At 50.1% G+C, this 20,207-nt stretch overlaps 2 protein-coding genes and 1 long non-coding RNA gene across 6 annotated transcripts; 1 reads left to right on the top strand and 2 right to left on the bottom strand.

Annotated features, from left to right (window-relative positions):
* Positions 1-612: 612 nt before the first annotated feature.
* On the bottom strand, positions 613-15,887 carry LOC310923565 (uncharacterized protein). Of its 3 annotated transcripts, none has more exons than XM_083885515.1 (4): positions 15,829-15,887; positions 4,449-4,659; positions 3,791-3,843; positions 613-3,212 (listed from the first exon to the last, which is right to left on the bottom strand). In XM_083885515.1, exons 3-4 carry the CDS (start codon positions 3,803-3,805, stop codon positions 1,950-1,952), a joined length of 1,278 nt encoding a protein of 425 aa, XP_083741641.1. In that variant the 5' UTR covers positions 3,806-3,843; positions 4,449-4,659; positions 15,829-15,887; the 3' UTR covers positions 613-1,949. The 3 variants fall into 3 exon arrangements, with proteins under 3 accessions (XP_083741641.1, XP_083741640.1, XP_083741642.1); XM_083885514.1 differs by lacking the exon at positions 15,829-15,887 and adding an exon at positions 5,760-6,119; XM_083885516.1 differs by lacking the exon at positions 15,829-15,887 and adding an exon at positions 5,760-6,119 and having other exon boundaries at positions 613-3,118.
* Positions 12,876-16,009, bottom strand: LOC310923571 (class I histocompatibility antigen, F10 alpha chain-like; the record flags this gene model as incomplete). Its single annotated transcript, XM_083885522.1, has 8 exons — positions 12,876-12,904; positions 13,507-13,539; positions 13,659-13,694; positions 13,792-13,899; positions 13,981-14,253; positions 14,427-14,702; positions 14,908-15,171; positions 15,829-16,009. The coding sequence occupies 8 exons, from the start codon at positions 16,007-16,009 to the stop codon at positions 12,891-12,893; spliced, it is 1,185 nt and encodes a 394-aa protein (XP_083741648.1). The 3' UTR covers positions 12,876-12,890.
* Positions 16,010-16,033: 24 nt separating this feature from the next.
* LOC310923564 lies at positions 16,034-19,983 on the top strand. Of its 2 annotated transcripts, none has more exons than XR_014592631.1 (3): positions 16,034-16,109; positions 17,393-17,441; positions 18,485-19,373. It is a non-coding gene; the product is annotated as an uncharacterized lncRNA (long non-coding RNA). The 2 variants fall into 2 exon arrangements; XR_014592630.1 differs by lacking the exon at positions 16,034-16,109 and adding an exon at positions 19,514-19,983 and having other exon boundaries at positions 17,078-17,441; positions 18,485-18,594.
* Positions 19,984-20,207: the final 224 nt, after the last annotated feature.

The raw sequence follows: 20,207 nt of genomic DNA, 5'->3' as shown, positions 1-20,207 counted from the left end.
GGGTTGTCAGCGTGTTCCTGTGCTTGATTTGGCTTCACGTTCTCTGCTGGAATCCACCTGGGTCCTGCACCTGCAGAAACACAACTTCTTCACCTCCTTCTTCATGGGTTTGGGTGGTTTCTTTGATTGGTTCATAAAGTCTGCATTGCAGACCTCGGGGGATGGGTCATTGGGTCAAAAATAGAAATAATTTGAGTGTCACTTTTTCACTGGATGATTTGTCCTTGAAAACAGCGGGTAGGGATAGAGAGAGACTCTCCATTTTGTGCTTAGCGAGTTAGTGTGCAGAACTCACGGCCTGTGAGGCTGTAATGCAGATAAGAATTAATAAAATCCTGAGTCCAAACACCAAAACAGCGTCTCCCGTGCTCCAATCCCGGCGCTGGCAGAGGCTGAAAAGAAGCCGGAACCTCGGCAGGGCTGCTCCCCATGGCAGGCTCACGCCGATGGTGGGGGTGCTGAAAGCCTCTTTGGCCGTGCCCAGGGGTCACCCGCCCCCAAGGCTGGTGACTCCTGCTGTGGGGGGCCACAGGGACCCCGCCGGTGGCACCCGGGGCCGCACACCTCCGGGGCCGGCCACGTCCGTGGCACCTCCGCCGCTGGTGTTCCAGGGCCACCCGACCCTGCAGCGGGCATGGGGCCAGAGTTGGCGCTGTAGTTGGAGGCTGTGTGTCTCGGTGGTTACAAAATGGCGCTGGCAGCAGGGAGCATGCTCCGTGTAGGGTGCCGCCATCTTGTTGTACGGAAAAACACAAGGAGCAGCCATTTTGTTGTACGGAAGGTCTTTGCAGGGAGCCACCATTTTGCTGTGCGGGCGGCTGTGCTGCACATGCGCAGTAGCACTGCAGGAAATTGTCTAAATTCCCGCAGTGTTCAAACCCGTTTTGTTTAGGGGGAGCTGCTGTTCAGAGTGGGGGTCCTGCTGTCAGTGCCAGGGGGGTCCCTACGAGCCCAGGTAAGTCACCAGCAGGATGGAAGGGGCCCCTCAGGGGTTCGCTGGGACCGGCCGCGGGGCCGTTCTCGGGTTTGGCAGGGCCGGAGCGGCTGCAGCTCCTTTGCATCTCTTTGTGGTAAAACCGTCCAGTGGTACCTTTGCAGTGGTTCTCCTCTACTGATGGCTGGAACCAAAAAGGCAAATCGAGGAGCATCCTCTGGATGCAGTGGAGTGTTGAAAAAACAATCTTTTAAGTCAATGACAACAAGGGGCCAGTCTCTTGGGATCAGTGAAAGAGAAAGAAATCCAGGTTGTAAATGCCTCATGTCTTCTATCACTTTGTTCCTCAATTCGTGAAGCAATCTCCAGGAATCAGAGAAGTCTTCTTATGAATGACAAACACTGGGGAATTCCAGGGACTGTTTGTGGGTTTTTGTGGCCTTTTTGTAGCTGTTCACTCACTAATTTTTTGAGTGCATTCATTTTTTTCTGTTCAAGAGGCCATTGATCCCTCCCAACGAGCTGATTGGTTTTCCATGATAACTTACTAACAGTAACCTAATGATGAGTGGCAGGTGTCACTGTGGTTTCCATCAAGAATCCACTTCCATCTTTGTTCTCCACTGGGACAACACGTCTCTCCCCCATACTGTTGAGCACTTCCCCACACAGGGCTGGATGTTTGCTGTCTTTCCTTCGGGACCTGTGACAGTAATAATGAATTCACTTTGCATACACCTTGTATCTCCTCCAATCCCTCTGAGAACACGGTATATTTTCATCAGCTTCCACTCCCTCGGCCAATATTTATGAAAAATCACAGTGACCAGTGCCCCCGTGTCCAGCATGCCTGTAATCTTCACTGTTTTACCTTTGTATGTCAGACTGCACTCCAGTTTTGGCTCTTCATTGGTGACATGTTTTACCCAATTAAGCATTGGCCATGCAATAGCAATAGCTATTGGTGTTTTCGGTTGAATTACCAGTGGAGCATTGTAAGCAAGAGCTAAAACCCTCAGCTCTTTGTTACAATTTGCTGAAACAACAGCTGGATAACTGAAAGCCCAAGAGTTCTATTATTTTGCTTGCCTATAATTAGAAAGTCTTGTCTTCGTTTTGAAACACCAGTAACTCCTATGGGAAGGCATTCATGGCAACAGGTTTTAAAAGAATATATCAATTTGGAAGTTGCCAGTTCACATCGTGTCCCTGGGGGTAATAAGTCGGGGTGGCTTGGGCGATGGCTGGTGGTGTCACAAACTGCCCCTGGCTCGGGTTTTCCCCAGGTACCCTCAGGTTGTTCAGGTGTTCCCGTCACTGAGCTGCTATTACGTGTTTCACCACACGATGGCGCTGTGCGCAGCTTTTTGCAGGGCCTCGGCGTGTCCTCGATGGTTTCTTGGCACCGCTTGGCCACCGAGCGGCCACCGGGGCCACCAGGGCTAACGGGGCCACCAGGGCTAACGGGGCCACCAGAGCTACCACAGGGACTCAAGAGGAGGTTGTGGATGTCCCCAAGTGTCCCCATCAGGTGATCCACGGCCAGGCGGGCGCTGCCCTCCCACAGCCACTCGACCTTGACCGCCACAGCCACCAAGTCCTCCTGGACATTTGTGGATGCCTCCTTTTCCTTCAGGGCCAATTTGATGTCCCCCAGCCGCTGGTGCAGCGTATCGAGGAACATGATGGCTCTGTAACACACATATGCCATGTGTATTGCCAGCTTCCTGGCTGCCTCTGTGCGCTGTCCCCTCCTGGTGGCCACCCCCGACTGCCTGGTGGTCACCATGGCCTTGATGGCTGCTGCCACCGGGGCCTTGAGCTCGATCAGAAATGAGTTCAACTCCCTGACCAGAGCCATTGATACCTGCTGGGTCTTATCCGCCAGGATGTTCTTCTTAACTCTCCTCCAGCCGGCGGTCTTGTCCCGCAGGTCCCCAGCCTGGGCGGTGTCCCTGTCCTCCAAGGTATCGAGGAGATCAACGGCCTCATTCATCAGCCAGATCGAGCTCTTCCAGAACAGAAAACTTGACTCCTGCCAGGCTCTGCCCGCAGCTGTCACATCGTCCCAGGTGGCCCCTGGGGTTGTCACGAGGGCGGCCATGGCCTGGGAGGTGACATCACTGTGCTCCAGGGCGTCCCGGAGGTGCCAGATGAATTCCCTCAGGGCTGCACGCAGGGACTCTGGGTACAGGAACGGCCACACGTTCCATGGCACGGTCGTGAGGGCCGCCAGCCTGCTCACGTTGTCCACCACAGCCACCAGATCCTTCAGCTCCTGGTGAGGGGACAGGGGATGTGGCAGGGACTTCGTGGCCTCCTGTGATGGCCCCTGTGCCCTCCTTGGGTCCCCTCTGTCCCCTCCCTGGAGGGCTCAGCTGTCCCCTCTGTCCCTTTGCCACCCCCTTGTTCCCTCTGCCAACCCCTGCCACCCCCTGCTGTCCCTTCCTGCAACCCCCCCACTGTCCCCCTTGCCCCCAATCCTCCCAGGACCCCCTCACACCCAAAACCCCTCTTGGAATCCCCCAAACCCCTCCAGGACCCTCCAAACCCCACCTGAAACCCTCCAAACCCCCAGAACAAAACAATTCCGCCTGGCAACCCCAAAACCACTCCTGGGACACCCCCCAAACTCCCTCAGGGCCTCCCCAACCCCACCTGCGACACTTCCAAACCCCACCTGGGACCTCCCAAATCCCACCCAGGACCCCCTGAACCCCCCCCGAGGAGCCCCCAAACCCTCCCTGGGATCCTTAAACCCCCACCTGGGACCCCTCAAAATCTCCCCTAGGACCCCCGAAACCCCCCGTGTTCCCCCCTTTCCCCTCCCACCACCCCACACCAGGATTGTCACACCTTGCAGCCATCCATGATCGCTGGGGACACAGCAGGGACGCCTCGGGGACACTCTGGGTGTTATAAATGCATATTGTATGACTGGCTTTTGCAAATATTAAAATGAATACTATATCTGTTATGTTAGAAAGTTATGCTGTATTAATATAGTCTCTTTCAGTAGTGTGATAAATACAGCTTTTAGGCTATAGCAGATGCTTGTTGTAACTAATTTAAAGTGGGAGAGGCAATTAAGAAATTCCTCACATCATCCTATCTTCATAGAGATAACAACAAGGACACCAAAGAACTCCAGAAGGAAGAATTTACTGCCTCCTTATTAAGGGATTTGCCACTTTCTGAAGCCACTGGAAAGATTTATTTCCAAGAAAGAATGGTGGGGGGAGAAAAATTACAATTAAACCTTTTTACCCAAAGTCCAAAGAAGGGTTTAAATCATATCCAAAATTTATAAATATGCAATAACCTATGATATTGAAAGGAAAGATCCTTTGTTAGCCTGTGTGCCTTGGTGTGGGATGCCAGGTACCCAAACGTCTGTAATCTCTTTTGCTTCATATGCCTCTTATTGTCCTATTTTTTATTATTACACTTTTACAATTTTAACAAAACTGAGCCATGTTTTTCACAATTTGGGGGCTCAGTTCAGGATATTTACCTCGTCTCTGACGCCCCAGGGGATCCAGAGCAGGAGGGGCCCAGCTGATTTTAGCAGCCTTGCTCTGCTTCCTCTGGTGTAGATTGGAGATCACAGGTTAAATACCCCCAGGGCAAGGGGGAGACAATAAAGCAAAAGGAAAAAAAGGGAAGAAGAAGCTCTGGAAGAAGCCGTGGTATTTTTGCTCCGTAAAAATCTTGTGCACAAAGACCTAAGAAAGAACAAAGGACTGTGAGTATTTCTTAGGGGAGCAGGTTACGGGGTGTGAGATGTGAGTTTGAGACGTGGACTGGGGTTCCCAGCTCTACAAAGCCAGTCTGGAGCTCCCTGAGCTGCGTGTCTGTCCTTTGGCCAGAGAGGAGCCAGGACGGAGGCGAAGCCAGAGATAAAAGGACTGAGAGAGACCCCGGGGTGGGAACGGGGCCCCAAAGAAAGGGGCTGGGCCCCTCTGAAGGAAGGGAGCTGGGGGTTTGCCAGTACAACCCACTGAGAAACAGGATAAAAAGGAGGGGGGGGGGGGGGGGGCTAAATTTTTTTTTAGCCAGATTGAGGGTTTAAAAATAACCTCAAAAAACCCAAGAAATTGGAGCTTAGAAGCTGCTGAATTGGGGTTTGGGGAAAGAACCAAAATAAACCAACAAATTTGTGCTTAGAAGCTGCCAAATTGAGGGTTTGGGGAAAAAAAAACAAACAGGAAATTTGGGCTAAGAAGCTGCTGAACTGAGGGTTTTGGGGAAGAAAAAAAAAAAAACAACAACAAATTTGGGCTTAAAACCTGCTGAATTGAGGGTCTGCGAAAAAAAACAAAAAACAAAAACAAAACAAAACAACAACAACAAAAAAAAACCAAAAAAACAAACAAACAAACAACAACAACAACAACAACAAAAAAACAACACGAAATTCGAGCTTAGAAGCTGCAAAATTGAGGGTTTGGGGGGGAAAAAAAATCAAAACAGGAACTTTGGGCCTAGAACCTGCCGAATTGAGGGTTGGAGAAAAAACGTATTAAAAAAACCCAAGAAATTTGGGCTTAGAAGCCGCCCTGCCGTCCCCGGCCCCACCGCCCGCCCCAGCCCCGATGCCGGCGGCCGCCCCGCCGTTTGTATCGGCCGCACCGGTGGCCGCTCCGCCCGGGGCTCCCCCTGCGCCGGCCCCAGCCCCGACCGCGCAGTCTGCGATCGCTGCCCCGGACATGCCGGGGGATCTGCCCGCCCCAATCCCGGCCGCACGGCCCGCGGCAGCTCCGCCACAAACCCCGCCCGGCCCGGCCCGTCCCGTCCCGGCCGCTCGGGCCGCCCATCCCCTGACCGCTTGTCCCGGGGCTGCTCCGGCCGGCCCCGGCCCGGCCGCTCCGCCCGTGCCGGGAGCATGCGCAAAGACTCCGTGCTCAGGCTCGGCCGCCGCTCGTCCTCTCGGTGGTTCCGGCAGCAGCTCCCGCCTACGCCCCCCCACGCCTGGAGGACTCAGCCCCGGGCCAATCCCCGCCCCCGCCCCGCCCTCTCCGGCAATCCCAGCACCCCCCGCGCTGGGCACCGTTGCCTTGGGAACCGCCGCTCCCGCTGGGCGGGGCCGGTTTCCTTTGAAAGGCCAAATCCCGAGCCCGCGGAGCCACAGCTCGGCCACGGGAAGGGCCTGCGGGACGGGCAGCGCGGGCTTTGGGCAAACTTTCCCCGCTCCTCCCGGAATACAAGTTATACAATATGCGGGTGATCCCTTATTATCAGGGGAAGCTGAAGGTGAACTTGGGGAGGCTGCCATAAAACTTCTGAATTTTCTGGGGGAAAAGGACTCAGAGTATCAAAGGGGAAACTGCAATTTGTAGAATCTGAAGTGAAATATCTCGGGCACTTAATAAGCAAGGGCAGTCAAAAGCTGAACCCCGAGAGAATTGCAGGAATTTTATCTTTTCCCGCTCCCTCTTCAAAGAAGGAAATCAGAAATCTACTCGGATTATTGGGATATTGTAGATTATGGATTGAAGGGTATACACAGGCAGTCACATTTTTATATGGAAAATTGACAGAGGGAGATAATATAAAGTGGACCAAGGAAGATGATGATAAATTAGGAGGACTGAAGTCAAAACTGGCCTCAGTGCCAGCCTTGAGCTTACCCTCATTAGAAAAACCCTTTCATCTGTTTGTGACTGTGGAAAGTGGAGCAGCTCATGGAGTTGTGGCTCAGGAGTGGGGAGGAGGGAAGAGACCAACAGCTCATTGATCAAAGTGTTGGGCCCAGGGAGCCACGGCTGCCCAGAGTGTGTTCAAGCCACAGCAGCTGCTGCAGTTCTGGTAGAAGAGAGCCCCGAGCACTCCTGGGGGTGAACTAATTGTGTGTGCACCTCATGCAGCCCAAATGTGTTAAACCAGAGAGCTGAAAAACGGGTAACAGAGTCTGGGGTGCTGAAATAGGAAGCAATCCTGATAGACAGTGATGGCTTGACATTAGAAGTAAACAAAAGTTTAAATCCAGCTCAATTTTTGTATGGAGAACCAAAAAGTAACCTAACACATAATTGTTTAGAAATTATCCAATACCAAACCAACATATGGGAAGATCTCAAAGAACAAACCCTCTTAGAAGGAGAAATAATATGTATGGATGGTTCTTCCAGGTGTTTACAAGGAAAAAGAATGTCAGGGTTTGCTTTGGTGGATGGGAAAAACATGCAAACCCTGGAAAAAGGAAAATTACCTTCAAACTTGTCCGCTCAAACTTGTAAACTAAAAGCTCTAAAAAGGTCACTGGAATATTTAGCCAGTGAGAAAGGAACCATATATACTGATTCAAGGTATGCTTTTGGGGTAGAACACACCTTTGGAAAAATTTGGGAAGAAAGAGAATTACTTAATTCAAATGGAAAGGGATTATTGATACATGAAGGACTCACTTTAGAGGTTTCAGAGGCATTAAAACTGCCTGAGAAGATTGCTGTAGTGCATATTAATGGACATCAAAAGGGAATGACCTCGGAAATAAGGGGAAATAATTTGGCAGATCAAGGAGCTAAAGATGCAGCAGAGAATGGGATCCAAAGGGTTGTGTTAATTTTGGCCTCAAATAAGGAAGAATTAGAAACTCCAAAGTTCAGTGAAACAGAAGAAAAGGAATTAAGTAAAATAGGAGGAAAGCCAGATGAATCTGGGAAATAGAAACTTCCTGATAGTAGACAGTTGCTTACCAAGCTGCTCACTAGGAAAATATTAGAAAACATGCATCAAAAAAAAATCATTGGGGTACCCAAGCTTTGTGTGATCATTTTCTAAGGAATTATGGGTGTATTGGGATTTTTGGATTAGCAAAACAAGTAACTGAAAGATGTATAATCTGCCAAAAGATAAATAAAAAGGTAATGAGGAAAACAACATTAGGAGGTCGAGTTAGCTCTCCGACCATTTCAAAGTATCCAAATAGATTTTACTGAACTTCCCCAAGTACAGAGATGGAAGTTTTTATTAGTGATAACAGACCACCTGACTCATTGGGTGGAGGCTGTTCCCACTGTCAGAGCCACAGCCAATGTGGGATGTAAAACCCTTTTGGAACAAATTATTCCCAGGGATGGAATGGTTAATAGGATAGACTCGGACAGAGGAACACATTTCATGTCAAAAGTCTTACAGCAAATAACTCAAGGCTTGGGAATAAAATGGGAATTACACACTCCATGGCACCCACAGAGTTCAGGCTGGGTAGAGGGAATGAACCAAACTTTAAAGAGAACTTTAACTAAATTAATAATTAAAACCCAAATGTCGTGGGTAAAATGCCAACCTTTGGCTTTATTGAGGGTTCAGACCCAACCCAGGTCAGACCTGGCAGTGTCACCTCATGAGATGATGTTTGGGTTACCCTTTCTGACCACCCAACATGACACAGCCACCTCTGACCTCGGGGAAATGGGTGTTAAGAAATATGTCAACACAATTGCAAAAACCCCTGAAAATTTACAGTTAAAAGGGATAATCCCTCAAACCACACCTTTAGACTTTAAAATCCACAACATCCATCCAGGGGAGTGTGTACTGGTGAAAACATGGAAAGAACAATCTTTAACTCCAGGATGGGAAGGTCCTTTCCAGGCATTGCTGAGCCTGAGGCTGTGACCCGGAGCAGGGAACGAGGGGGGATCCAGCCAGCAGCACCAAAGGACCCCTGGAGGAACCGAAGGAATGGACTGTAACATCCAAACCAGGTGACACCAAATTGACTCTTCAATGGGGACTGGGGGGTGATGAACTGGGAGGACCCGAATGATCCAAGGGAGGTACAAAGAATCAAACCTAACTGGGAAATAAGGCCAAGCTTCTATCAGTGGTTTCAAGTGCAGCCTGGACAAGTGCTGAGACACCTCTGACACCCTCCTTGGGGAGGAATACTTCCACTTCAAACAAAAAGAGGGTTAAGACTGTTTTGGTCAGAGCATTCTCATATTTTGGCCTTAGTCTGTGACTTACACAAAGAAAAACAGGAGTTAAAACCTCCATCAGAGTCATACCATACACCCTGTGTGATTCATCACAATAACAGATATGCTAGCTGGGTTAAATGTAAATGTTTAAATTATAAAAAAATTGCTATTGTAATTCACTAAAGTGACACTCTCATTGTATGAAATGCCAAGTGCCAAATCTATTCCCTACCCTGGTAAGAAATAAGAATGGTTGAAATGGTAATTTTGCTCTGTGGATGAGAATTACTGGTGCCTGTTGAGTGGGAAATACCTGAGGAACAGTGGGAAGCTGCAGTTAAAAAGTGTCACAAAGGATTTGCCTGGAAATTAACAAAGAGGAATTGACAATTGACAGTTGAAATAGAGGGCAAGACCGGGTGGCTGCTGTACTGGCCACCAAGAAGATCATCTACTTCTGCTGTGGGTACAACCCCACAGGCCTGGGAGGAGGGGGGATAAGCCATACAGGACCTCTGTTATTCCTTTTCCTGTCACTCATTTTCTGTCTTTTCCCTTACAGGACACCAGCAAAGTCATGTCACAGGTGTTACCGAAAGCTGTACATGGAAAGACACAGAGGTTCCTTTTTTATCCCTCACACTCATGTCAACAGCCACTGTTATAACCCATCCAAGTTGGTAATTGTGTGCACAATGGGGAAAAATATTGGACTGCAGAAAACTTGGGAACAAGTGGTAACAGGTTGGGAAGTGAATGTCCAAAAGGGGAGAGATTTTGTTTCACATATACAATTGGGAATAAAATCCAGGATTTGGTAAACGAGCAACTGGCAAGCAGAAAGACAAAGCCAGCACAGCAATCTAACTCTGAAAATTTCACTACAAGGTTTGTATACAAAACTGGACCAGCAACTAGGAAAAGAAAAAGATACCTTGAGACTGGGGAAAAATCTGTTTGTGGAATTGGGGGAAAGGATAAGTGAGGAACTCAACATAACCGACTGCTGGGTCTGTGGAGGGGCTTTGGTGTCAGAGGAATGGCCATGGAAAGGCAGTAGCTCAGGCCCAGTAAAACTCCTTAAGTGGAACCAGACAAATATAAAAGGGGAAAACCAGCCAGGAGGGTGGATTTTAAGTTCAACAGCAATAGGGGAAGAATGTCTGGAGCACTGGGAAAAATTTCATTAAAGCAGTAATCCCTGTAAAAGTTATAAACTTAGCAATAGAACTTTCACATGGTGAATCCCAGAGGAACCAACTTGGTATTGGACTCAAAAGAAAATGAAAGAGGGGAATTGTAGATATAATAACAAAGTTGGAATTTTTCGATGTAATGATAGAGGAAAAAAATCCTTATTTTGGCATCCCAGAAATATCCAAATTTTGGGAGAATATAAATCAACAGGAAAAAGATTATTGGAAGGCACCAGATGCCTTATTTTGGATATGTGGAAAGAGAGCACACCCAAGACTCCCCTCTAGGTGGAAAGGGAGCTGCACTTTGGGAATTATACAACCAGGATTCTTTCTTTTACCAGGACCAAAGGGAGATCAATTAGGGATACCAGTTTATGAGGACTTAAAAAGAAATAAAAGGGATTTGATTAGAGGATTCCAAAAATGGGGGATGATGAATGGCCCCCTGAACGCATATTGGAAACATATGGGCCAGCCACCTGGGCACAGGATGGGAGTTGGGGACATCAGACCCCAATTTATGTGCTGAACCGCATCATAAGACTCCAGGCTGTTGTAGAAATAATAACAAACAAAACTGGTCAGGCGTTGGAATTAATATCAAGTCAACAACAGCAAACCAGGGCTGCAGGATATCAAAATAAGTTAGCTTTAAATTATTTACTAGATGAAGAAGGGGGTGTTTGTGGGAAATTTAATACATCAGATTGTTGTTTGAAAATAGATGACAATGGAGATGCTGTTCTGGATATGGTCAATGATATCAGAAAAGTAGCTCATGTACCAGTCCAAAAGTGGGAATCAATGGTAAAAAGCAGCTGGTAGGATAACTTACTGGAAGTAGAATGGTGGAAAAACTAGGGTTTTTTTCTCCTATGTGCTACTGCTAGACTGGTATTTCTTCCTTGTTTAATCCCTTGTTTTATTTGGCTGATCACAAACGTAGTTCAAGGCCTGCAAGTAGTAAAAATGCCCACAGACCCAAAATTGACTACATCTGAAACAGGACAAAAGATCATGGTGTTAAAGAAACAAAATAATATAAAAAACCCCTTTGAAGAAGCAAAATTGATCTGTGAAAAAAAAATTAACAAATAATAGAAGCTAGAAAACAAGGAATATGGCTCAAGCCAAATGAATTATAAAAGCAAGAGAGGGGAAATGTTATAAATGCATATTATATAGTTGCCTTTTTGCAAATATTAACATGACTACTATACAAATAATTGTACTGTATTATGTTTTATTAATAGGGTTTAGAGAGGTAATGAAAGTATATTTTCTGATTATACCAGAGGGTTAACAGTAAAAGACTAGGGTTTTTATCTCTTCTTTGTAACATCTAAACCAAGCCAGAAGTTATGAGAGAGGGGGCCACCTTGTGACCCTTCATAAAAAAACCTGTTAACTTTCTGTTTTCTTATCCAAATGAAAAGAACTAAAAAACCTCAAGAGAAAATTTATACCCAGGTTACCAGACAGAGTAGAGCCACCCAGAAATAAATCTATTTGATAAAATGATTTGGGATACTTAAAACAGATCAAAAAGAATGTTTGATTAACATCTATTGAATATTCATAACAACGATCCTTAAAGATAGAAATCCCAAAGAGTGAAGGGTGCTGCTGGCTGACTTTATGCCAGGCACCCTCGGCTGAGAAAGTTTTGCTTTTTGTCTCCTAATTGTCTATTTTTATTTTTTATTAAAGTTATAGATTTTTTAAAACGAGTAGAACTTGGTTTTCACAAGGTTATGTCTAAGACTCAGTTAACTTTGTGCAAGGTAATGCTACTGAACTTTAAACTGGCCTTTAGGGCTTTTCTATCAACTAAAACAGTCTCTTATTTGCTTAAGGCACATTTTTACTCACCTAAAACTAAAACTTACATTCCCACTCCATGTCTGTGTGGCTTTATGCATCTCAGTTTCTCCCAGGGTTTCAAACCAACCCCTGTGACACATTCTTACATGTGGCCAGGGTGCAATGAGCCCCCTGAAGATGTATCAAACCTGAGGGTTGGCCTGTAACCTCCCAGAGTGGCTTCATGATATTTGCCAGACGGCTCTTGGCAAGAAGAGTGTGTATCTTAAAGCAAAAGTTTTAATAAAAAACAAAATAACAAACAATACAGGAACAAAAGAAAAAGCCGAGCACAGGTGTTAGAGAAGCCTCTGACACTGTGCTAAGACACCTTAAAAAGCACCTGAGCTCCTTTGTGCACCTTCGTAAACACTCAACGTTTTAGGAGGAACAACCTGGCCTGCTGCCAATAGAAGCAGCTACAGCTTCTGAAAAACATTTCCACAGCCCAACCAGTGCCCCTGTGCTGGCTCTGGGGCAATTACAATGGGAAGAGCATGGGAAATTCTAGTTTAACTTCCTTATATGCTCAAAGGTAAACCAACACTCTTTTCATTATATAGAAACACCTGCTCGTGTGTGTGGGTGCATTCCTACACCCCTGCATTCCTTCCTGCCTCGAAGCCTGCATGCATGGGGTCCTGGGACATTTCTATCTGGTTTCCAACACCCATCCCTGCTCCCACTGTCCCCATCCCTGTCCCCATTGTCCCCATTCCCATTCCTGGCTCCTAGAGAGGAGCTGCAGGACACTGGAAGAGGGAACCTGGATTCATTGCCCAAAGAGGGGTAATTTCACACCAGCACTAAAGCATTGGGAATATCTTGGCTTTAAAACATTGGAAAACTGTAAAATGATCCGTTAGCAAGAGCTGTGGGGTGGGTGGGAGCAGCAGGATGAGCTCTGCCGGCAGCTCTTGGCTTTCCTGGGAAGAGGAAGGGGCTGGATCCAGCTCCGTGGATTGCTCAGGCAGTGATTCCTGCTGGGATGAGAGAGGGTCACGGTGTCACCCTGTCCCTGTCCCCATCCCACAGGATGGACCTGGCTGGAGCCCATGGAGAGCGGGAGCTGCTCCGAAATCCTACCTGAACCCGCCCCAATCCTCCCTCAATCCTGCTCCATCCATCCCACATGATCCTGCTCCAGAATCCCACCTGATCCCACCCCAATCCTGCTCCATCCATCCCAACTGATTGCACCCCATCCATCCTGTCCCAATCCCTCTCTGGAATCCCAACCTGATCCCACTCAATCTATCCCAACTAATCCCACACTGGAATCCTGCCTTCATCCAGAATCCCACCTGATTCCACCCCGTCCCTCCTGCCCCAGTCCTGCTCCATTCCATCCCACCTGATTCTTGTCTGGAATCCAGCCCTGATCCTGCTACATCCATCCCACACCAATCCTGCCCCATCTATCCCACCAGATCCCGCTCTAGAATCCAGCCCTGATCCCACTCTCCAATTCCATCTGATCCTGCTCTGGATCACTGCTCTGATCCACAATCCCTCCCTGATCCCAGTCTGTCCATCCTGCCCCAGTCTCCCTCTGGAATCCCACCCTGATTCCACTCCACACCTGCGGTCAAGTCATTGGCTCCCACATCTCTTCCTGCAGAAAGAGAAGATCCATGAGATTCCAGCACAGATCACACACCAGGATTAACCCCAGGATCCATCCTAGGATCTGCACAGAGGGGATCCAGAGCTGGATCCCCCACTGGGACTCACCGGCTGCCATGTTGTATCCATCCCTGTCCCTCCTCCCTGTGGAAAAACAGTGGGATCAGTGTCAGTGGCACAGGATTCCTGAACGGTGCCGGGTGGATCCGTGCCCCTTCCCGACCCCCATCCCGTGTGTTACCGGATTGGAGCTTCCAGACAATGAATCCAATGAGGACAGTGAGGATGAGGATGGCAGCGATGACGGACACAGCGACCACCACGGTGAGATTCCCGCCAGATGTCGGCTCTGGGAAATGCGGGATGGTGAGGAGGGGAAGGGGAATCCCCATTTGGGAATTCCCAATAATTCCCACATTGCCAGGCTCACCCCAAGCGAAGATCCCGGGCTCCAGCATTCCGGGATGCTCCACCCGGCACCGGTACTGCTCCCGCTCCTCCGGCAGCGCCTCGATCCTGGCCCAGGTGTGGAAGGTGCCGTCGCTGTTGGGAACGATCCCGCCCCACTCCGTCTCCTGATCCCACATTTCATCCCCCTTCAGCCAGTTGACTGCGATGGTCCTGGGGTAGAATCCGTAGGCGTGGCAGGACAAGATCAGCGTCCCGTGTTCCTCTTTTCCGGACACATGGACATCAGGGGGCTCTGGAATGGGATAACGGTGAGATGCATCCACGGAATTCCATGGGAATGGGATTGGGGTGAGAGACATCCATGGAATTCCCACTGGAATGGGATGGCGGTGAGATCCCGTGGAATTCTGACAGGAATTACCATGTTCTCCAATCCTCCATTCCTAAATTAAAATTCCCACCCACCTTTGCGCTCCAGCTCCTTCTGCCCGTATCTGATGAATTTCTGGAGCCATTCCGGGCACTCGTGCTTCAGGTAATTTGTCAACCTCTCAGCCTTGGTCTCGTCCTGTTCCCAGAGCCTCCTGGTGATCTCAGCAGCGCCGTCGGCCGCCACGAATCTCCCAGATCCAAGCTCGAATGAGAGGAAATCCTGCCCATTGTAGCCTTCCTGGTAGGATCCACGGACGCTCCCGTCAGACAGGAGGTCACAGCCGTAAACTCGCAACCTTGTGTGGAGACCTGGGGGGATTGTACCCACAGAGACTCATGGAATTGTGTCCCAGCCCCACTGAGCCCCATTCCAGTCCTATGGAGCCCCAGAGTCTGATGGAGACTCACAGAGTCTCATTCCATCCTCTTAGATGCCATGGATCCATATCCCAACCCCATGGATCCCAAACTGGCCTAACAGATCCCATCCCAGCCCCACAGATCCCCCACTCACCCCTGCTCTGGTTGTACCGGTCCCGCAGTATCTCCAGGCTCCTGGCATACATGTGCTGCCATCGCACACCAATATGGGTCTCCCTATCCCAATATCCCGGCTCAGCTCCGTCCTTCATCCACTGTGTCAGCGGCTCCACTCGGCCCCGCTCGCTGTCGTAGTGCTCAAAGGGGATCCCATCCACAAACCCCATGATCGTGTATGGGGGAATCTTTGGGATGGGCTCTGACATCGCCACGAACAGGAAACGCAGGGAGTGGAGAACTGGGGGGGCACAGAGATTTGGGGGGGTTGAGGGGTCATGGATCAATGAAAGGGGAAACTGGGAGAGCTGGGAAGGGGTTTGGGGATCCCAGGGCCAAGGAAAGGGTTTGCAGGGCTGGGAGAGGTGGGATGGACAGGAAAGGGTGTGCAGGGGGATCCCAGTGTCCAGGAATGGGGGCTCAGGGGGTTCCAGGGTTATGGAAGGGGGGGAGTTCAGGGACTGGGAGAGGTGGGATGGGGGTTCCAGGGGATCCCCAGTCCCAGGAAGGGGGGTCCAAAGGTCCCCAGTGCAAAGAAATGAGGAGTCATAAGGTGAGGAGACGTGGGAATAGGAGAATTGGAGGTCCTTGATGCAGAGAAAAGGGGCTGGGGGCTGAGAAAAGCAGGAATGGGGGTCAAGGGAGTCTCAGGGTCAAGGAAAAGAGGGGTCTGGGGATTGGGGAAGATGGGATGGATGGGAAAGGGGGTGCAGGGGGGATTGGTACAGGTTAAGGGGGTACAGGGGGGTCCCGGTGCTGGGGAAGGGGATGGAGGGGGGTCACAGGACCCAAAATGGGGCTCAGGGCGGTTCCCGTGCCCGGAAATGGAAGATCAGAGACGTCCCGGTGCCCGTGAATTGCCGTTAAGGGTGGTCCCGGTTTTGGGGTTCTCACTCACCTCTCGTGGCACCCCCAGGGTCCCCCAGGAGCCCCAGGAGCCCCAAGAGCGCCCCCAGACCCAACGCTGGAGCCATCGCGCTGCTCCGCTGCGGCCCCGCCCCCAGAGCCGCCTCCCGCCCCGCCATTGGTGCCGCTATTTCGTGCTCGCCAATTGCGGCCCGAATTTTGAGTGACGTCATCAGTCGCCGGGCAGATCCCGGTCTCGCAGGTTGGGACGCGGAAGCGAAAGAGACCGAGAGAGGGGACGGGGAATTCCAGAGAATTCGTCTGGGGACGTCGGTGCGGGATAAGGGGGTACAGGGGGGTCCCGGTGCCCGGGAATTGGGGGTTCAGGGGGGTCCAGGTGCCAGAAAATGGCGTGAAGGGGATCCGGAGCTGGGGAAAGGGGTGCAGGGGGGTCCCCGCTCACAGGAATGGGGGTTCAGCGGGTCCCGGTGCCGGGAAATGGGGTTCAGGGGCGTCCCTTCCCGGGTTCTGGGGTTCAAGGGATCCCGGGGCCTGAAAATGGAGTTTCAGGGGGGTCCCGGCGCCCCGAAATGAACGTTCAAGGGGGTCTCTGTGCCCAGGAAGGGGGTTCGCCCAGAAATGGAAGCGCGGTGGGGTCCCCGTGCCCGGGAATTGTAGGCCAGGGGGGTCCCGGGGCAGGGCTTGGCCCCGCTCCACCCAATCAGCGCGCGAGATCCCGCAGTGACGGCAGAAGCAGCCAATGGCGGCGGGCGCGGGGCGGGCTGTGCACACGGCACGGAGCCGCCTCCCTTTCCCTGCACTCGGCACCGCTCGGAAACCTCGGCTGAGGAGCGGCCCCGGCGCTGGGCCCGGCCCGGGCAGGAGGCCAAGGAACCGCTGCTGCCCCGAACCGCCGGGAGCTCGGGGGGAGCGGGGCCTGAGGGCGCGGGGAGCTGCGGCTGAGGCCGGGATGGAGCAGGACCCACTGCAGCCCCTGCAGGAGCCCAGGCGGGAGCAGGGGGTGCCGGGGAGAGGCCCCGAGCCCGTGGGAAGCCCCTGCAGGGCCGTGGAAGCGGCTCCTGGCGGAGTTGTGGGCCCGTGGGGATCCCGCTGGAGCAGCCTGTTCCTGAGGGAATGTGTCCTGTGAGAGGGGCCCCAGGCTGGAGCAGGACAAGGATTCCTGTCTTCGAGGGGGAAGCAGTGACACGACCTGAGTGTGACCCCCATCCCCTGTGCCCCTGGGTGGGGAGGGGAGGGAATGGAGGATAAAGTTCAGCCCGGGAAGGGGGGTGGGAGGAAGGTGTTTTCATAGGAATTATTTTCCTTCTGATTTTCTTGCTCTGATTTCTTGGATAATAAATTTAATTTCTTTCCCCAAGTCAAGTGTGTTGTGCCTGTGACCAGTTCCCCACCCTTATCCAGACCCTCGAGCGTTTCTTTGTGTTCTGTTCCCTGCCCAGGGTGAGGAGGGAAGTGACAGAGAGGCTTTGGCCTCTTTCCAGCATCCCCGAGGTTTCCGAGAAATGCCCGAGTTCAGGGAAAGGGAGGCGAGTCCCTGCCCTGTGCACAGCCCGACTAAAGCACTGCTTCTTTCTTCTCTGCTCTTTTGTCTCCAGGGCTTTCGGGGCCGTTTACAAAGGACTCGACAGGGCCACTGCAGGAGAGGTCAGTGTCAACACGCCCGGCACGTCCGGCAGCTCTCGAGGGCTTTCCCCTCTGCTGGGAGCTGTGGCTGGAGCTTTGGGGGCCCAGCAGAGCTTTCCTGCACAGGCTGCTCCTCTGAAGGCAGAGCAGGGTCAGCCTGCAGAGCACAGCTGGGACAGACTTGGAGCTTCTGGAGTGCCCAAAGGAATGCAAGGAGGGCAGCGGTGTCTGTCAGAGCAGGACACGCTGCCTTGGTCTGCACATCTAAAACTGTGAATGCATCAGCTGGTGGAGACTGAGGCCCAATTTATCTCCATCCCAGCCTTGGACAGGAGCACTGTTTAGCAATTTTTTCTATGCTGAGTTTCATCTTCAAAGGGTACCTCAGGTCCTAATTAAGGAGAGATCCTGCTTGGGATCTTAGTTTGGGGCTTTAGTCCTACTGCAGCTGTTCACAGAGAGAGAGGGAGAGCAATGAGAAGATGGATGTCCAGAGCAAAGCTCTCTCCTAAACCCTGCAGTTGTGTTTGGGTCTGGTGTCAGTGACAGCCTGTGACAAGGATCATCTGAGCAATGGATGTGTGTGTTTGCTTTGTTGTGCAATCCCAAACAGAGCAGCTGCATTTGAAATCATGACCAAACCCCATAGAATTGCTAAAGGGTTCCCAGCTATTTTGCTATTTGTTTTCACAGGACCAGAATTACCTCCTGCTTGCAAAATGGGTCTGAATAATAATGAGCATCACCATCATCATTATAAGAGTGGTGGTAAACTAGGGCCATTTGAGAAGAGTGTAGGTGCAGAGAATGTTGTTAGAGCTTTGAGGCTGAGGGACCATTTCTGCAGAGCTCCCGAGGCCAAATGTCTCTGGCCATGTGTCCTGTCAGCAGCCCCCAGCGAGCAGAGCCATGGGCTGTGGGAATGGCACTTGCTGAGCTCTGGTGTCCCATCCCAGGGCAGTTTGGCACAGCCCGGCTCCGTCGCTCCAAAAAGACTCGCCCCGTGTTTGCTGTGGCCTCCTGCCACAGACTCCTCCAGTTAAAGGTCTGCAATGTCCCTTCAGGTGGCCATAAAGAAAATCAGTCTCAGAGGGCAGAACTGGGAACGAGCTCTGAATGAGACCCTGGTCCTGAGGGACAAGAAGAACCCCAACATTGTCAGCTCTTTGGACAGGTGAGTGCTTTTCACTCACCTGGAATATATCTCTGAGTATATTCTGAATATAGAATATATTCAGATATGTTGTGTTACTGAAGTAATATATTATATATATATATTCTCAATATATTGTGGAGCCATTCACCTCAGTATATTCTCTCAGTATATTCAGTATATTAGAATATTACTGAGAGTAATAGAATAATAGAATAGATATTCAGAATATTACCATATTACTGAGAAGAATATTCTGAGAGACTCTGAGAATCTCAGATATCAGATCCCAGATATTCCAGGTGAAATTCACATGAAGGGGAAACTTTACAGAGATGGCTTTAGGTTCCACCTTGCAGAAGCTCCAGAATTACATGGTGCTACTCAGGCCCATAGGGCTGGACACACCTGCAGTGATGGAGACGAAAACACACTTGAAATGATTCCTCTTCTGTGCCTAAAGAACTGTTCATGATTATCATTATTCTTCTTTGCATGATAGCCAACTGTGCAAGGCATTATTACTGTTAGATGTTTATTCTTGTTTGTTATTGTTATTATTAATCTTTAATAACAGTATTTATTTGCTATTGCTAGATATTTATCATTTATTAGCTATTTAGTGTTAGATATTTACTGTTATTAGATATTTATCTGTTGTTAGACATTTACTATCATTACTTGTTTACTATTATTAGTTATTTACTGTTGTTAGATATTTATTATTGCTACTTATTTACTGTTGTCAGATACTTATCTGTTATTAAATATCTATTATTAGTTACTTATCTGTTATTAAATACCTGGTATTGGTTACTTATCTGTTATTAAATACTATTATCAGTAGATATTCAGAATAAAGACTCAACAAAGTAAATGCCTTGTCAAGCCTCTAAAGGAAGGAAATGATGCCTTCAGTCTGAGCTTTTATATTGTCCAGATTCTTCACTGAACTGGTGTGTGACTCTGAATTTCATACAAAGGGTGAGCAAGTTCTCCTCACAGCTCAGTCAGACAAAACAATTCCTTCTCCAGCCCCAGAGCCAAGGGCACCGCTGCAGCTTTGGGCCCAAAAAGTGCAAACAGCAGCAAACTGAGGAGAGTGATCTGGGAGGGTGGGACTGCATCACCTGGAGTGTAATTGGCAATTGACCCCAGTATGGAAATGGACCAAAACTTATAAAAGGGTGAAACTCGTGACCAGGATCCATCCTGGGTCCATCCTGGGTCCATCCCGGGTGCAGCCCTGGCTGGGCTCTTGTGCTGCCCCAGGTGAATCCTTTGAACCCTTTCAGTAAATCCCTGTTTTGTTCCTTTCACTCTGTCCAGCCTCTGTTCCAGGAGCCTCTCCAGGCTCCAGCTCCACTGAAGGGGGTGTGGGTGTGGATTTTGGGGGGTCCCATTGCCCTCCGGGGCAGGGTCAGTGCTCAGCAGCGGGGCCATGATCGGGGGTGGCGGGGGCTGCCCGGGACCCCCCCGGGCCCCAAATCACAGCTGGGTGTGATAAACAAAGCTCACTCTTTGAAATTGTTACAAGTTTAATCAGGGATAAGAAAGGAACAATATCCAGGGCTGGGGTGTTTTAGAACAATGTTCTGTATGCACCTCTCCATTCCTGGGGCACACACATATTC

This window comes from Zosterops lateralis (genome assembly GCF_965231275.1).
Source record: "Zosterops lateralis genome assembly, contig: HAP1_HAP1_SCAFFOLD_111, whole genome shotgun sequence".
Lineage (NCBI taxonomy): Eukaryota > Metazoa > Chordata > Aves > Passeriformes > Zosteropidae > Zosterops > Zosterops lateralis.
This window is presented reverse-complemented; position numbering and strand designations above follow the sequence as displayed.